The sequence below is a fragment of the Carassius auratus genome, chromosome 44 (genome assembly GCF_003368295.1).
Source record: "Carassius auratus strain Wakin chromosome 44, ASM336829v1, whole genome shotgun sequence".
Taxonomy (NCBI): Eukaryota; Metazoa; Chordata; class Actinopteri; order Cypriniformes; family Cyprinidae; genus Carassius; species Carassius auratus.
In genome coordinates, this window is record NC_039286.1 from 12,608,569 (window position 1) to 12,626,448 (window position 17,880).

The window sequence follows — 17,880 nt, forward strand, 5'->3', positions numbered from 1 at the left end:
TCTGAAGGTTTCGGTCTTATTTCTGCTGGACTTTTATTAGTCCCTTTGGTTGTGATTTTTTCGGGGATAGTTATAAAAGGTTATGACTGAGTTGAGTTTTATGTATTTAGTTTTTTTTTTTGTAAATTGAAAAACAAAATCTGATCATGCTCTGAAATGACGGTTGTCTGAGACCAGTCGTCAAAATCATGATTAAACTGAACATGCTTTGGATAAAAGTACTGGCTAAATCAGGGGTTTTAATTTGTTTTTAATGTTTTATTTAAAAATGTTTTTTTATACATTTTATAACTTTTTTTTTTATTCCTTTGCATTGTGTACAAAAAATGGTAATGTAAATGTTGAAGAAAATCACAAGTAGTTTCTTGATATCTCACGAGTCCCTTTAAAAGTACATGGACCATAACAATTTTTTTTTACATTCGACTAAACACTTTTAGACTTCTAATGTAAGCTTTTTTCCCTATAAACATATACATAAGATGCATTTTCTCTTTTTAAGGTCGATGGTTTTGAATGTAAGAAAGTGCTAACAACACAATATTTATAAATGCATTAACAACACACTATATATTAGTCTTCATCTTTGAACAGCTGTATTGTTATGAACTAACGCCAACATTTAGTTCTTGACTTCGGTCCAAATCCATTAAATACTACCGTTCAATTTTTGAGTTAACGTTAATAAATGCTTGAGTATTTTTATTAGCTCATATTCATCTAAACTTGAACAAATGAAAGTTAATTATATTAGCATCACATTAGGTTTCAGGAAAAATATGAAGCTAAATATTTGAATAGTGGATACTTTGGTTAACTAAAAGCTCAATGACACACACACACACACACACAGCATTGACAGTTTCACCATTTTTTTTTTTTTATTAAAAGAGCTGCTTTAGTCGAACAGACCGAAGCCCATGTCGTCATCAGACTCCTCAGACTCTTCTTTCTTCTCCTCTTTCTTCTCTTCCTGCTTGGCTGTAATGAAAACAGAAACGGAGTTCAGATTCTCTGAACCTCAGTGAATGAATCAAACGCATGTGGGATCATCTGAATGAGAGCGTGAGCTCACCTGGAGCGTCTCCACCTGCAGGAGCAGCAGCAGCAGCAGCGGCGGCCGGAGCGGCTCCTCCACCGGCTCCAACGTTACAGATCAGACTGCCGATGTCCACGCTGGCCAGAGCCTGAGCACAGGAAATGACATCAGACTCAACACACTTCTACACTCAGCACATAAAGGTACAGGTTGTAGGACCTGCCACTAGAGGGCGCACTACCAAAACAATAACAATCGCGTGGTTTGATGCGGAGGAGGAGCATGGAATGATGGGATTTGTTGTCTTCTACCCAACCGCTGACGGCCATCAATCAGACAGAAAGATAAATCATGGATTTAACGCGAGTTCGATTTACGCGAGTAAATTACATACAAAGTCAATTTAAAGACGTGATCAGACTATGGATCAGACGCGATGCCCCGCGTTTGGCGTGTATCCCCCATGATACTAATCTTGTTGATCGTTATAATAGCATACGTTTACTGTAAAGATACGAATCAAAACAACTCAGCTGTCAAGTAAAACAAGCGAGATCGGCATCTCTTTCTAGTTGAAGTTTGTCACGAAGCTATTTCCGCATTTGTCCACGACACTGTTGTCATGTGGTTTTTACGTCAGTAAAGGCGGTAACAAAGGGTTACTAACGTCATTGACAGGTGACTGCACTGCCCCGTGTCACTATTTATACTGGGGATTTTCTCATTATTTACAAGTAGTTGAAAACATTAGAGATATTGTTAGTGATCAGCTGGACAAAATATATCAGCCTAGTGGTTTTTGGATATTTTATAACTATTACAACTGTCAAGGTTAATGAATCATGGAAGTGTTGATTAGCATTAATGGCATTATTTTGTAGATCTTTCCCATCACATGAAATGCTTCAGTGATGAGCACTGAGTAGACGGAGTCTGTTTATTGCGTGAATGCAGTGATCTCATCATTGCAACGCGTTTCTCACAAAATGCTTTCACCACAACTAACAGCAAACACAATATCGACATGAAGTAAAAGCTTCGTTGTGCAGCATAACAGCATCATCCATTATAACGGCAGTTTGCGCAAGTGTGCAGATATGCTCGCAATTTGTGATTGACAGCTCCGAATAATATAAAAGGAGCATTCTTTGATCTCTCTCTGTAGTTTAATCACAATTTAAATGACAGATTTGTTTCATGCTACTAAGAGAAACAAATTGAAGTTGATTGTTAGTCACTGGCTTGATTCACTGATGCATAAACAGTATTAAACGATTTAGAAAGTAAGTCTGTTTGAACTTGAATAATTAGCTACACATCGGAAATTACTGATCACAGATCAGGCATTAATGAACGCGGTTACTCACTGTTTGTGGCGGTGCTGTCGAATCCATATCGTAAAAGTCTGTAACGCCTGTGCTTACATTGCCACTGAATTAAATGTAAATGTTTGGGCGGTCAAAGCAGAGAAAGGCAAGGTAACCTTTCCCCTTATAACATAAGGGGAAAATTAAAGATCAGCCCGTCTGAGCTCTTGTTTTCTTAGAGGCAGAGCAGGACACCAAGAGCTTGGTTTACACCTATCAAAATTTCTAGCCACCGGGAGACCATAATCAGGCTAGGGGAACTCATATTAATGTTAAATAACATCATAATGTGAAATCTTCATGCCATGGGACCTTTAAAGCTCATAGTTAAGATGCACTATGTATGATGTTTAACTGGATAGATGACACAGTGGCACTTCAATCGCCTTTATGAATGCATCAGATGGAAATAAACGCACCTTAGCGAAGAGACCGGGCCAGAAGGGCTCGATGGTCACACCGGCGGCTTTGATCAGAGCGTTCAGCTTGTCATCCTGCAAAACACAACCAGAGACCATTAACAGCAGTGCATGGATGCTTTGCTAACAATGTAACTTACCATTGTACAGTCATGGTATAAGATGCTAATAACACAGTAACGTTACTCTGTTAAAAAGAAAACACATGGTAGATAACAGGGTGCCATATGATGTTACTCATGGAAGAATACCATAGTACCAGATGTAAAAACCAAGCTTTAAAAACCCTAAACAAACAAATGGGCATTAATAACGGAACATTACTAGAGTAAGGTTAGCACTGGGACATTACCATGGTACAGGGATGTTACCAGGTGGTAAAACTTTGTAGTAGTAGATTACCCCACCACAACTTCAAAAGTTTACTTTCACATGTAAACATCAGATTTATATTCTAATAATTACACGAAGCAACAAACCAACTTATTAAGAAACGGAAATCACTTAAAATCACTTTAGTATCGTGCCGGTGTCCCGGATGTCAGTGCCGCGGGTTAAACCCCTCACACTCACCGTGACCGTAACTTCATCGTCATGGAGGATGAGCGCGGAGTAAATACAGGCCAGCTCGGACACAGATGCCATTGTTCTTTAAGGAAGTTAATGTTTTAGACGTGGATGGCTAAATTTGACGGTGCTAGTCGCCGGATTCAAAGGCCTTAGCTTCGTGAGAAGGACCGAGCACCTCAAACACAGCGATACCAGTGAACGGAAAGGGCCCAAAAGGGGCGGGGTGATGACTTATATAGTATTGTGCGTCACTTCAATGGGCGGGGCTATAGTAGAGCCCTGAAGCTGTGATTGGCTCGTCTGTTCTTTCAGTTATATCCGCGCGTTTATGAGAGCACGTGGTTTAGATGCATAATTTTTTTAAACACATTTAAAAAGAATAAATAATAATAATAATAATAATAATAATAATAATAATAATAAAATATATATATATAGTATTTAATTTACAAGAGAAAAATAATATATGAATGAATTTAAGAATTTGTTTTCAATACTTAAAAAAAAAACTGTCCATTTAAGCCATTTCATTAGATGTTAATACTATGGTACAATAAAATTAATATAGTTTGTATCACAATATTTAGATGGTACTTCAAAATACACGATAAAAAAAAGAAAAAAAAAACTTGGTAAAATGTACTTTTTTGTTTGTTTGTTTTATGCACGTATCTCTTTGTTTTATGTATCTTTAAAAAAATCTTATTTTTTAAAATAACACTGATTGTTTAGTAGGCAATAGTTGTTCATTTAATGCTGTAAAAATCAACAATTGAACAGCATAAAAGCTTCATAAAGAAATTAAGGCAGCAGAAGGCGCAAACAGTTTAATTAAGTCTCTGTGATGAAACAGAAACACTTTTAATGGAATGAAACACAAAAACAAATGTACATCATTCTCGCTGAACACACAACCAACAGTCATGTTACTCAAATTAATCCATATTCAACAAATCTGATAATTATTCTGAAACTGGTCTTTTGGCACCCTTGTGACATGGTATTTCATAACACTTTTTGAGACTGAATTAAAGGTCCCATCCAAATACATTCTGTAAAATTAAACCAAGCTGTTCATGGTTTTCCTCCTCATCCTTTAATTCAAAGAGATAGAGGAGCTGTATGCACTGCTGGACGCTGCACACGTCTCTCAGTCGAAGAGACAATTACATTTCTCTGATTAGCAGAGCACAACTGAGCTCAGACAGACAAATGTGGTTTTGTCTTTTGTTATTGAATCCGTGAACTGATCTTAAGATAATGCCGAGCTGTTCTGTTGTGACGATGTCAGTCTTTATGGGATTTTCCTTTGGGCTTTTCATCGTAAGACACGCCGTACTCGTTCACTCTGGTTTTGTCCACCGGATAGAGCCTGAAACAACATCAGCATCACATAAAACATCTGTATGACTTTAAACATCAGCTCTGGATCAGTGTTTAACCGTGGATCCTCACCATCTTTGATAGAGGTATACGAGGAACACCAGGTCATCTCTGAAACACGCTAACCGATGCGACGTGGGCATCGTGATGATGAATGCAAAAACGTCATCGATAAACGTATTAAAAGCCTGTCGAGAAAAATAAGAGTCAAAATTATAAGGATACCACTCTTCATTTATTAAAATACAAACTGGATTTTTTTTTGTCAATATTAGTAGTCAGGAATTAGTTTATTAAATCAGACAATGAATATTATAAATTATTTTATTAAAATTATAGATTTTTGTTATATATACATACATACTGTACATACACATAAATATTAAAACACATATATTTAATAATTAATAGAAATAATATGGAGAACTGTTAAATTAAAAAAAATAACAGGTATCTGATACCTGTTGCAAATAAATAAATAAATAAATAAATATTTTTTTATTAAGTCTGACAACTAATTTGTTAGATTTTGTTGTTTTATTTAGAAAACAATAGAAAATAGATTTGTTATAAAGAAAAACATATCTGATACCTGTTGCAAAAAAAAATCTATGTAAATAAATAAAAATATTTAAAGAAAATAAAACATTTAAAAAATAACAAATAAAAATATATAAATTTACTGACAACTAATGTGATATATTATTTTATTTGTTATATAGAAAAACTAACAAACGTATCTGATACCTTTAGCATAAAATAAGAGTTTGTTTAAATAAATAAAAAATTTAAAATAAAAATAAAAATAAATAAATATAATTACTATAAATAATAATAACTAATGTGGCATATTACTTTATTCATTTGTTAGACTTTATGTTGTTTTAATTAAACAAAAATTACTCAAAATCATGCATAATGCAAAATAAAAAATATGGAAAATTGTTAAAAAATATATTTATAAAAGGTAATGTAAAGGTAATTAAGAGCCATGTCAATACTTTAAAAGCAGTATTATCTGCCAAAACAAAGACTGTCTCTGTATATATAATGCAGTAACAATGCAAACAGCATCAGAGAGCTTCCCGTCTGTAGTATCGTTTCTCTCACCTTGTACATAAAGGCTTTCCAGGGCAGATGAGCGACTGATTTCAGCTGTTAACACAAATGCATTGATTATTAAATCAAACATCATTTCATTATTATGAATGCAAGAGGTATTGAAGACTGAACATACCTTGTAATTCACAAAGAGTTGAGGCAGCATAAAGAGGAATCCAAAGGCATACACCCCTGACCGAGAAAAACAACGATCGATTACATTTCCATCATCAATGTTTCAAAATGACTCAATCAGTCAGATAGAGCTACAAAATGAAACTTACCATTGACTAAACTGTTAATAATCCAGGAGTACCAGCTGTTCAAACACAACAAACATTCATCAGTTGTGCGCTTTAGATAACAGTAAAAGTGTTTAATAGCCATTGAATATATTCAGGACTCTTCACCTTTTGTATTTGACGAACACAAGCGAGTAAACCGCCCCCCCGACACACAGAGGATACAGCAGATAGGACAGATACTTCATCGCCTGCTCAGAGGAACAACATTCAAATCAAACGTCAGATATCAAATCGTAATCACAAGACTGAAGCTTTAACTCACCAGCGTGTCATACTCCTCTGTTCGTTTCTCAGATTCATCCAGCTTCCCAAACTGAAGGATAGATCGGGAACCAATCAGAGTTGAAGAATAATCCCTTTTAACAAAATCATTAAAGAAAAAACACAACAGTTTACCAGGAACGTGGGAGTCAAGCCCCTCCATACGACGTGTATCTTAAAAGCCTTCTTCACTTTCCACACCTGAAAAACAAGAGCAAAAAAGACAAAAGCTGTGGTTTTGTGTTCATTCTGTCCACTTGATCCAGATAGATCTGCAGCAGAAACTACATCCAACACAGAGCATGAGTGAAATCTGGCGGTACCTCGATCAGAGAGCCGATCCCCGCAGGAAGGAGAACCAACAGACTGGTCTGCTCATCCAGCAGATACAGGAAGATCACGATGGTGCTGAAACACCTCCACAGCACTGACACACACACACACACACACACACTTCACATCAACACACATTCAATCATCTGATGCATGCAAACACATTTTACTGAACGATCTGGCTCATATTATGATAAGTGATGCAACTGTATCTAATTACTTTCCAAATTTATAAATAAGAATGTATTGTAGCTACTATCAAAAAATGAAGCTACATATGAAACTGTATATATTTAGAGGATAATGCACTATATATGTATATATATACACACACACACACACACACACATTCATACATAAATTAGGGATGCACGATATTGGATTTTTGCCGATATCCGATATTTTTCAACTCATTTTGGCCGATACCGATAATGATATATTTCATTTTGTTTGGAAACAATCTCATGTCTCTCCTGTGCAAAAATTCTAAGCAAAATATAATTTTTGTTAGTTTTTAACAAGAACTTATTTGTTTTAATTAAATAAACAACAATTAAGTTTGTTTGACAGTACACTGAAGCTTCAAAAATAACTATAACCTACATAAACTATCAATCGCTGCATTTTCTCCCCCAGAGATTTTATTTTAAGATTTTACATTTGTAGATGGTCTGAAGAAGAAGAGCTGTACAAATTCTGAAAATCTTTTAGATCTTATGATTTGTTTAAAAAATAAAGCATAGTACACATTAATGAATATATTAGTATATATGAAATTAATTTAAAAGTTTTTTTATGTAAGCTATAGTTTCTGACCTTTAAATCAACACATACTCATTATTTTATGATATATTACTGCTTTATTTAACCATAAACAGTCTAAGTTTTCCTCTTAACAACAAGACATATCGGCATAATTTTTCATATCGGCTGATGCCTATATTTACATTTAAAGTCATTATAGGCTGACTCCATTATCAGTCCGATAATATTTTGGATCCCTAAAATAAATATTAACATATATCATAAAATATATACATTAAATATTAATATCTGACACACACATTTATATTTTCTATAATTTTCTGAAAATTTCACAAGTTAACAGTAGAATAACACTGAACGTAGGCTGCAATCAGTATCATCATTAATTTTTATAAATTAAAAGTGATATTTTAGTATCATTGACATGTTATTTTTTTTATTCATTTTGAATTTGTTAGCGTTTTTAATTTTAGTAATTTTGATATGTTTTTAATTTTTATTATTTGTTTTATCATAATTTTTATAATTTCAGCTGGGATTTTTTGTAATTTTTTTAACCTAATTAAAATAACCCAACTGCAGTTTGATTAAGATTAACTGGAATGCACAATGAAAAAAAAACATGATTTCTGAGAAATTGTTAAAAGTAATCTCTAATTAACTCATTTAGTTTTATTTATTTTTTTAAATTATATATAGTTTTAGTTTAAGATTACAATTTATTAATCCTAGTGATATTATGAAATTCTGTTTAGTTTCACTCATTTGGTTATGGATTTGACCATATTTCCACAAACACAAAACAAGCTTTCACTTCTGCAGAAACTCTTTGCATGAACTGCACGCATGTAAACCAGTGGTGTGAAGGAAAAGTTCCTGTTGAACAAAAAGTGTTGACAGACCTGCTTTACTGGACATCCCAACCATGCTCTTCTTGTGTTTCCAGAAACTGATGTCATTTTTGAAAGCCAGAAAATCAAACAAAAGCTGAAAAACACAGAAATGTTTGAATGAAGTGAAATATGAACTCCATTCAGTATCTGCAGCATGAACACCGTTCAGAAATCTGATGAAACTCACATGGAAGGCGGCCACAAAGAAGGTGAGAGCGAGGAAATACAGATTGGTGTCCACAAATATCCCCTTGATTTCATCAGCATCCTTTTCAGTGAAGCCTAGAGTGCAAAGAAAAACAACCTTTTGACTTTTATTATTTTATTTTCTATATTAAAGTGTTCAGCAGTCTAAAACAGTTAACAAAATGAACTGATTTATATGATGGAAATAGAAGTTCAAAACCCTCAAACACTCAAGGTTTATTGCATTAATTACTAATTTCTAAATTATTATTTAATAAAAAAAAGGAAGGGGGAAAAAATTAAATATATGTATTTTACATAAAAAGCATGTACATCCAAAAATGTCTAAAGATTCCAATTTAATACACACACACACACACACACACACACACACATATATACATATATATATATATATATATATATATATATATATATATATATATATATATATGGAGAGAGAGAGAGAGAGAGAGAGAGAGAGTGTGTGAGTTTGAATACACCTTCTGGTGCTACTTGGACACGTCATCAGTGAAAAACTCTTTAATCTTCATACACCCTCACCCGGGCGACCCAAACGGGGGTGATCAGTCCCCGGCTTGTGTCCAAGTGGCATGTTGCTCCACGGATCCCCCCTACGGATCCACAGCCACCGAGAAGCCCTCTCTGCGGCCTCTAAGATGTTTGCGGTGCCTTTTTTCAATTGCAGTCCTTTAACTCCAAGGAGTTTGAGGGTTCGCAGCAGTGAGTGGCCAGCGATGCCTCGGCACCCGACCTTGACTGGCTCGCAGCGAGTTTTCCAGCCGTTGTTCTGGCACTCCGAGCTGAGCCCTGCGTACTTAGCCCTCTTGCGCTCATGGGCCTCTTCAATACGGTCTTCCCAGGGGACAGTTAGTTCCAGGATAACCACTTGCTTGGTAGACTCAGATGTTAGCACCATGTCTGGGCGGAGAGAAGTGATTGTGATGTTGCCTGGGAACTTAAGCTGTCTTCCAAGGTCAACCTGAAGCTGCCAATCAAGAGCAGTGGAGAGGTGTGCAGGTTAGCTGGGCTTGGGAGGAAGTCATACAAGGATTGGACAAGAAACTTGATTCAAAATGGCTCTGCTTTCCAGAGCTCTGCCCAGGTTATTCTGCGTGGATCTGCATGTTCCCACCTGGTCCACGCTCCTTGTTTGGACATGCTGGACATTTTGGTGTAGCGTTCTTCCTCCTCTGATAGTCCACTCAAAGGAAGATGCAAACTGGTGGAATGGCCGTAAAGGGCAATGCTGCTCAAGGACCGAGGGAGCCCCAGCCATTTTCTGGGGAACTGGCTTGTAGACTTCTCTAGAACCTCAACTGTTGATGTTGGTACCTCGTAGACTAACAGGAGCCAGAGTTTTCTTGGCAAGACTCCGTGCTGGTAAATCCAGGTTTTGAATTTTCCGGGGAGGCCAGATCTGTCAATCGCTGGTAGCCAGGTAGTCAGGTCGCACTTGGTTTGTTTTATGGCAGCTGAGTCATTCAGGGAGCTATCAAAGAACTTCCCCAAGCTCTTGACTGGTTTTTCAGTCACTGATGGAATCATGGTCTCTCCCAGGGCAAAGCGGAAATGGTCAGACACTTTACCCTTCCTTAGGACCAGAGACCTGGACTTAGCAGGCTTGAAGCTCATCCTTGTTGTCATCACTGTTAAGTCGTCCATGAAGGCTCTTAGAGGAGGTTGACGGGTCCCAGATTTAGACTTGGGCCCTCTGCATTCCACCTCAGCTGACTTGACAATCATGTTCATAGCCAGTGAGAAGAGAGATACAGAGATTGTGCAGCCAGTGATTATCCCCTTTTCAAGTTGATGCCAGGAGGATGTTACTTGGCCTGAAGAGACTTGTGCGCTGAAGTTGTTGTAATAGTCCATAATGAGGTTGCAGATCTTGACAGGAACATGGTGTCTTACCAGTGCGGTTTCAACGAGCTTGTGTGGAACAGACCCGTAGGCATTTGCCAGGTCAAGCCAGAGAGTTGCCAGATCTCCTTTGCTCTCCTTAGCCTCTCGGATCAGCTGTGTCACCACCCCTGTGTGCTCCAGACATCCAGGTACTCCTGGGCGCTCTAACGGCTTCTTCCACCTCTTTCAGCGTGGGTTCAGCACTGTCGAATTGAATCCCTGGTTCAGGTGGCGCCACCAAATCCCTGCAAGGTTCAAGGTCATGGTCCCTCAAGGTGTCACTAAAAGTGGCGTGGAGATGGTTGTCGATCTCCTCTACCAGGGTAAGCGAGGTGGCCACTTCGCTTCTGGCCCAGTAGTTTCTTGATAAAGCTGAAGGGATTGCCAATGAAAGCACTACGTTTCCGAGCCCTTTCCTTGCCCTTCCTTCGGTGCCGTTCGGCTCTCCTCAGTGAGATGAGACTCTTCCTTATGATGTTTGTGAGTTCTGACAAGGCAGTCCTTTCTTCTTCCTTGGCAATCTTGAACTGACGTCTCAGGGATTTTAGTTCTTGTCTCAGCTGACTGATCTTGGCTTCTTGCCAGTTGAGCTTCACTGGATTCCTATATCCTCTTCTTTCCTCGACATCAAACCGCTCTGCTCCCATGTTCATAATGATGGTACACATGGTCTGGAGCTTCTGGTCGACACTGCCCTTTGAGATGGATTCCAGGCACTTGTCTACATCCTCGTCCAGCTTAAGCCACTCCTTATTGTTTCCGGCAGGCCACTTCAGCCTACGGTGTTCCGATTTCCTGCTTGGTGGGGGGATTTGTGTGGCTTGGAGGTTCCGGGTACTGTGGGGAGATTCCAGACCCGGCTCCTCCTCCGTCTCACCAGGTTCAGCAGCCGGCGTGACAGTAACTGCTGCCCCAGCTGCCGTACCTGAGCGTAGCTTCACTTGATCCCTCCTGAGGCAGGCCATCTTTGCCTGGATCTTCAGGCCCTTCAGGTTTTTGCAGACCTTGCCACAAATACAGACTGCGCTCGTATTCCGTTGTCCATTTGCTTGGATCGTTACCGGTAATTCCGTCCGATTGGGATGCTCATTCCCCCCCCAACTGTGACTTTATATATATATATATATAATTTATATGATGGAATTTATAATTTATAATTAAAATTATACATTTTATATAAATTCTTTAACAGCAATCCAAAACTGTTGAAATTGAATGGCCTACATTACTTGATAGACATATAATAATCTTAATAATTAATCATTGTTAATACATTTAGTATTGCTTTTAATAATTAGCCTTTTTTATGGTTGAATTCCTCTTAAAGTTTTGATTATATACTGCATAAGAGAAGTATCGATCACAAACAAAAAAGACACACACACAAAAAACACATTTAAAGTCATTTATCCTTGACAAATTCAGGTTAATTCCCCAGGAGTCTGCAGATTCTTACCAAACTGCTGAAGTGAATAGACGGCGTCCTGCATGTGTATCCAGAAGCGCAGCTTCCCGAGAGCGATGGAGTCATATGAAATGGTCAGAGGAAGCTCAGTGCTGCTGCTGTTGATCTCCTGCAGATCAAACACATTAACACATTAACACTCGCTGCACATTAAAACCACTGGAGAGTAGAGAATCAGAGCAGTACCATTAAATCCTTCACTCGGTTGCTCAGCTCATCTACAAACAGCAGCGGCAGGTAAATCATCTTCTTCCCGCTCTGATATCTGCAGGACAGGAAATAGAGCTGGTTGAAAACCACAAGTTAAAAAACTTATATGTGTACACTGCTTTATCCCTTAATGGACCGAAGGGCTCCACTGCAGAGGTCAAGTGTAATAAAAGGAAGCTGATGGACTCACACTCTCATGTAGCGGTGCACGTCTCCAGGAAGGGCCTCTCGATCAAACTGGAAGTTTTCGGACACCACGTTCACCGTCAGACGGGAACGCCAGTGAGAAACGGGACGGTCCAGCTCAGAGTCGCTACTCTGCTTCTTCTGATCCGGTTTCTGAGGACAAACCAGGTTTGTTTGTGTAGTGTTGTGTAGTGTAAACAGGAGGACGTGGACGTCAGCTCACCTGAGGCTCGTCCTGGCCCGTGATCAGGCTGATCTCCGGAGGTTTGGGCAGCATGTATGTGGTCAGTTGTGTGACTAGATGCACCTGGTGAGGATCCTGCCACGGAGAGACTCCTGCCAGATGCAGGAACACCATGGCATACAGCGTCCCGTTTTTGCGGGTCTTCTTCGGTAAAGACACATTGACTAACCTTTAAAAGATGTGACAGAGCAAATCTGGTGTGTGATAGTTGCTTCTAATGGACACAGATGAACAAAAATACAGAGTAACTGTGATAAAAGTGTAGTTAGGTCTATTCTCTTTTACCTCTCAAACCTGGTGTTGACATCAAACTCTTCCTCTCTATGGATCAGACTGTGTCCTCCGTCAGCATTGGGGTTTAACGCAGTGTAGATGCTGAGCTGTTAAACACATGTCCAAATGATCTGATGTTGCATTTGTTACTATGCATTCTTATTTGTACTGCATAATGTTGATCATATGCCATGCAAATAGATAATTTGAATAAATGTCTGCTAATGCACGTGAAATGTGGAAATGTTTAGAGAAAAGCAGTGTAAAAAAAAATTATGTAAAAAATGAATAAAATAGAATTAAAATATATTAAGTTTTAAAATAAAGTTAAAAATGACTAAAATTAGATTTGAAAAATAAAAAAAAATTTAATAAAAGATTAATAAATAAAAATGAGAAATATACAAATGAAATAGATTAATAAATAGATTCATATGATATTAAAATAAAAATAGATTAAAATATAATAATAAAATATATGTAATAAAAATGTAAAATAAAATTACATTGAGATATATTATATTAAAAATAAATAGATTAATAAATAAAACAGTAGGATTAAATCTATCAATAAATTAAAAAATAAATAAACATATAAATATTAATAAAAAATTTGATTAAAATAAAAAGTTAAATAAAATTGGATTAAAATGTATTAATGAATAAAATTTAACTAAAATAAACATAAGTTTAGTATATAATTATGAATAATGAATAGGAAATGTGTATCAGTAAATAAATATTTAGTACAGTGCTTTAGCGAGTTAATAATTAACTTAGAAACTAAAATGTTTCACAGTATAAATCTGGTCTTTAGACAAGAAACTATACAGATGGCTTTTTTTATTTAAATGGTAGAGCTGGGGTCTCTTCCAGTGTGCTACTGTACGATGTATACATGCATTATCTTAAAAGAAGTAAGAAAATAAATGTTCACACGAGAGTGAGTGCATGACTTCCTCACCTGCAGTCGAGGGTTTCCGGCCAGATAGGGAGAGATACAGCTGTCACTTTGGGGTTTCTCGCAGGGTTTGGTGTACACGATCCCGAACATGACCCAGCATGTGTGCAGCACGTAGAGGAAGAAGAGCCCCACGATCAGACCCGTCAGAGAGGTCTTAGGAAACATTCTGACTGCGTCAATCACTCAGTCCTAATTCATTCAGAGCACACGCACGAGCTGTCAATCACTCAGTCCTGATGCACGGACACTGTGACTCCACACATCCGCATCGTACTCTGATATCTCACCCGGGTTAGACTCCAGCATCCTCTGGTGTCCCGTGTGAAGTCATCGAGGGCTCCTCGTGATTAAGCGAGCGTTTAATTCCTTTAATTGATCGCACGATTCGCTTTGGACGCGACGCTTCATTGAGCGCTTACTTCCGGGTTCCGCTTCCTGTCACGGGGTTGCCAGATGTGTTCTATTTGCTGTTTTGACATTTGAGAAAGGCTCGCCAAAATTTAATTTATTTTGATTAGAAATTAAATCTTTCAAAGAATCTCTAATGCAAATTAATAACAAATAAAATGAGATAGGAAGATAATTTGAACTATTGTTTAGTTTTTTATATTTTTATTATTATCATCATTACTGTTTTTATTTATTTAATTTTTATTTATTTATTCATTTATTTATTAATCTATTTATTTATTTTCCCTCCCTTCTCTTAAATGCTGTGTTACAGATTAAGATTTCTCTTTTTTCTTTTGTATGTGGATTTTTATGTTTCATGATGATTTTACGTTTTAATGTTTCGTGATGAAAGAAAATTATAATTTTTTTCTATATATATATATATATATATATATATATATATATATATATAAATAATGTGGATATAAAGACTTTTAAATGTATTGTATCATAATAAAAAATATATATAATAATACGATTATAAACTTTTTACTTTTATTAAACTAAAAGTTTATGTACTCTTTAAGATACATTGATTAAATATTTTAAATGTATCTTCTACTATGTGAAATATTCCGCTTATTTTGGCGTGTAGTGGCAGTTCAATGCTGCTTTTTCACTGATTCCGCTTCCGGTTTGTGCAGGAAGACATTCCCCTCAAAGATTCAGTAGCGTCCGACGCTTTTCTGTCGTTTTGCGCTACAATTTTTTCTGATTTCGGTGGAGGATTTAATCTCAAAATCCACCGCCAGCATGAAACTCGTCAGGTAATAAACTTCTATGTGTATTATATTATTAATACGCACCGATTCTCCGCAGCGAGAAGTAATGTGATCTGACGGATGGAGTTAGATTGTGTGTAGCTGTTAGCTGTTTGTTAGCCGTTAGCTGCAGGAGGCGGGAATGAATGAACCCAGTGAGATTCTTTGGGTTTTCTTCTTTTAAACGTATTTATGTTTTTAACATGTGATTCGTGTGCTTTAGTCTTAGACTTATGGGCATTTCAGCTTGTAGATGCGGGCCTTGAATCTAACACACGCAGCAACAGAAACAAACACTTTTAATGCTAGTAACTTTCTGTTTGTTTGTTACTACAAATGCAATCTGTTAAATACATTTGTACTTATGTTACTAGGGAAATATATAGGAGGTTCAAAGTACATTTTCATATTTCTAGTTGTCGAAATCAAACCGAGGACGGTGTTATCGTTTAATGGATTTGACTAAACATGATATTTGTGCTGCTGTGAGGTTGTTTGTCATTGTGTTGAGTGTTTCTGATTGTGATCCTGCAGGTTTTTGATGAAACTGAGTCATGAAACTGTCACTATTGAGCTGAAGAATGGCACACAGGTCCATGGCACTGTTACAGGTAAATATGATCCAAAATAGAAACCTGTACTCTGGTTTCAAACTATCTGTGTCAAGTTTACATTAAAAGATGAATTCACTTCCAGAATAAACATTTCCTGATTATTTCTCTCCCCCATGTCATCCGAGAAGTTAATGTCCTTCGTTCTTCAGTCACAAGGAAATGAAGGGTTTTGAGGAAAACATTCCTGGATGTTTCTCCATATAATGGACTTCACTGGGTACTAGTGGGCTAAAGCTTCAGCCAAGGAACAAGGGTCTTATCTAGTGAAATCTGGACTTCTAAAACAGTCTTAAGTGTCATTTTTTTCCGAAATTGAGATTTATGCATTATCTAACAGCTGAATAAATAATCTTTACATTGATGTATGGTTTGTTAGGAGGACAATATTTGGCCGAGATGCAACTATTTGAAAATCTGCAATCTGAGGGTGTGAAAAAATACTGAGAAAATCATCTTTAAAGTTGTTCAAATGAATTTTAAGCAGTGCATATTACCAATCAAAAATTAAGTTTTGATATATTTACGGTGGGAATTTTATTAAACATCTTCATGGAACATGATCTTAATATCCTAATGCTTTTTGGCATAAAAGAAAAATCAATAATTTTGACCCACACAATGTAATTTTGGCTATTGCTACAAATATACCCCAGAGACTCAAGACTGCTTTTGTGCTCCAGGGACACAAATGATCTGTCATAGTAGGGGAAAGGAAAAAAAAATAATTTTTTTTTTTTTTTTTTTACAAATGCACAAACTACAGTTTGGAAATTCTAACTATTGAGCACCAGTTAAGTTCATTTCTATGGAGAAAAGTCCTGGAAGATTTTCCTCAAAATTGAAAGAAAGACATTAACATCTTGGATGATGAGGAAATGGCAAGGAAATATTAACTCTAGAAGTGAACTGCTCCATTAAAGAGGAAATCTTGAATTGACCGATGGTTGAATGTTTTCCAGGTGTGGATGTCAGTATGAACACTCACCTCAAAGCTGTGAAGATGACCCTCAAAAACAGAGAGCCCACTCAGCTGGAGTCTCTCAGCATCCGTGGCAACAACATCCGCTACTTCATCCTTCCCGACAGTCTTCCACTGGACACGCTGCTGGTCGACATCGAGCCCAAAGTCAAGTCAAAGAAGAGAGAGGCTGGTGAGTGTCAGGAAAACTGTCCGAACTGAAGCTGACAAACTGATCAGGGGAAGATGTTGATGTGTTTGTGTCTGTTTCTTACAGCGGCTGGCCGCGCTCGAGGAAGAGGACGGGGTCGAGGCCGAGGAAGAGGACGCGGACGCGGCGGGCCCAGGAGATAAACCTCTCGAGCCACTGTACATTTGTGTGCTTTGTACAGCAATTATTTTCTATTTTCATTTGGAAAATATTTAGTTTCTCGATTGTTTGAATTTTGTACATTAAATTCATTTCTTTTGAAAACTGTTTTGCGTCTCGAGCTGTTTGTACTGATCATATAAGAAAGAGATGTTTCTGCAAAGGTGTCTGGATATTTTTCTAGATTTTTGTCAATAAACTGCTCAATTTAACTTGGGTAGGTGTTTGCTGAAGGCTGTAGCTCTTTATTTAAATGATATCATTGAAGCCGAATAATATTATTTAAAGTGAAATTAGACCACCGTAGAGTTGTTTTTCTGTTCAGATAATTCATTGTGTTTACTGCAATTGGAAATACAAGTTAATTGTAATATCAAAATTTATTATTATGTTTTTTTTTTATTTATGTTAATTCCATAACTAGAAGAGCTTTGTTTTGTAAATATGTGGAAACAAAATAAGTTAAATTTAATATTATTTATTTACTTAATAATAATAAGCAACGATCTAACAGTTACATTTTGCTTTGATTTAACAAGTGAAAGATATTGTACCAACAGCCTAAAGCCTCTTCTGTTTCCGTGTAAAAGAATACGTGAGGCTTTTATTTTGAAAATTGTGAACCGCAAGAGTCAATGGTTCTTAGCGAATCGGTTCGTTTCAAACTATTTTCAAATTAATATTTTTTTTGCGTTTCATTGTTTTTTTCAAAATGGCGTAAACAACATTGCATTTAAGTTCATTTTCACTGTATTTTTGGAATATTGTGAACATACTGTTTACATGTTGGGAACGTTACTAAAGTTGGGAATCGTTCTAAAGAATCGACTCACG

At 36.8% G+C, this 17,880-nt stretch overlaps 3 protein-coding genes across 3 annotated transcripts; 1 reads left to right on the forward strand and 2 right to left on the reverse strand.

Moving 5' to 3' along the window:
• Nucleotides 1-855: 855 nt before the first annotated feature.
• rplp1 (ribosomal protein lateral stalk subunit P1) lies at nt 856-3,626 on the reverse strand. Its single transcript, XM_026232472.1, has 4 exons — nt 3,399-3,626; nt 2,826-2,900; nt 1,076-1,187; nt 856-981 (listed from the first exon to the last, which is right to left on the reverse strand). The coding sequence occupies exons 1-4, from the start codon at nt 3,468-3,470 to the stop codon at nt 899-901; spliced, it is 342 nt and encodes a 113-aa protein (XP_026088257.1). The 5' UTR covers nt 3,471-3,626; the 3' UTR covers nt 856-898.
• A 592-nt stretch (nt 3,627-4,218) lies between these two features.
• clptm1l (CLPTM1 like) lies at nt 4,219-14,335 on the reverse strand. Its single transcript, XM_026232478.1, has 18 exons — nt 14,178-14,335; nt 13,891-14,079; nt 12,939-13,033; nt 12,633-12,822; nt 12,414-12,562; nt 12,200-12,278; nt 12,005-12,122; nt 8,624-8,718; nt 8,446-8,530; nt 6,769-6,872; nt 6,581-6,646; nt 6,447-6,497; nt 6,290-6,372; nt 6,164-6,198; nt 6,016-6,071; nt 5,889-5,933; nt 4,851-4,966; nt 4,219-4,767 (listed from the first exon to the last, which is right to left on the reverse strand). Exons 2-18 carry the CDS (start codon nt 14,053-14,055, stop codon nt 4,683-4,685), a joined length of 1,617 nt encoding a protein of 538 aa, XP_026088263.1. The 5' UTR covers nt 14,056-14,079; nt 14,178-14,335; the 3' UTR covers nt 4,219-4,682.
• A 618-nt stretch (nt 14,336-14,953) lies between these two features.
• On the forward strand, nt 14,954-17,154 carry snrpd1 (small nuclear ribonucleoprotein D1 polypeptide). Its single transcript, XM_026232480.1, has 4 exons — nt 14,954-15,110; nt 15,639-15,715; nt 16,678-16,869; nt 16,954-17,154. Exons 1-4 carry the CDS (start codon nt 15,097-15,099, stop codon nt 17,028-17,030), a joined length of 360 nt encoding a protein of 119 aa, XP_026088265.1. The 5' UTR covers nt 14,954-15,096; the 3' UTR covers nt 17,031-17,154.
• Nucleotides 17,155-17,880: the final 726 nt, after the last annotated feature.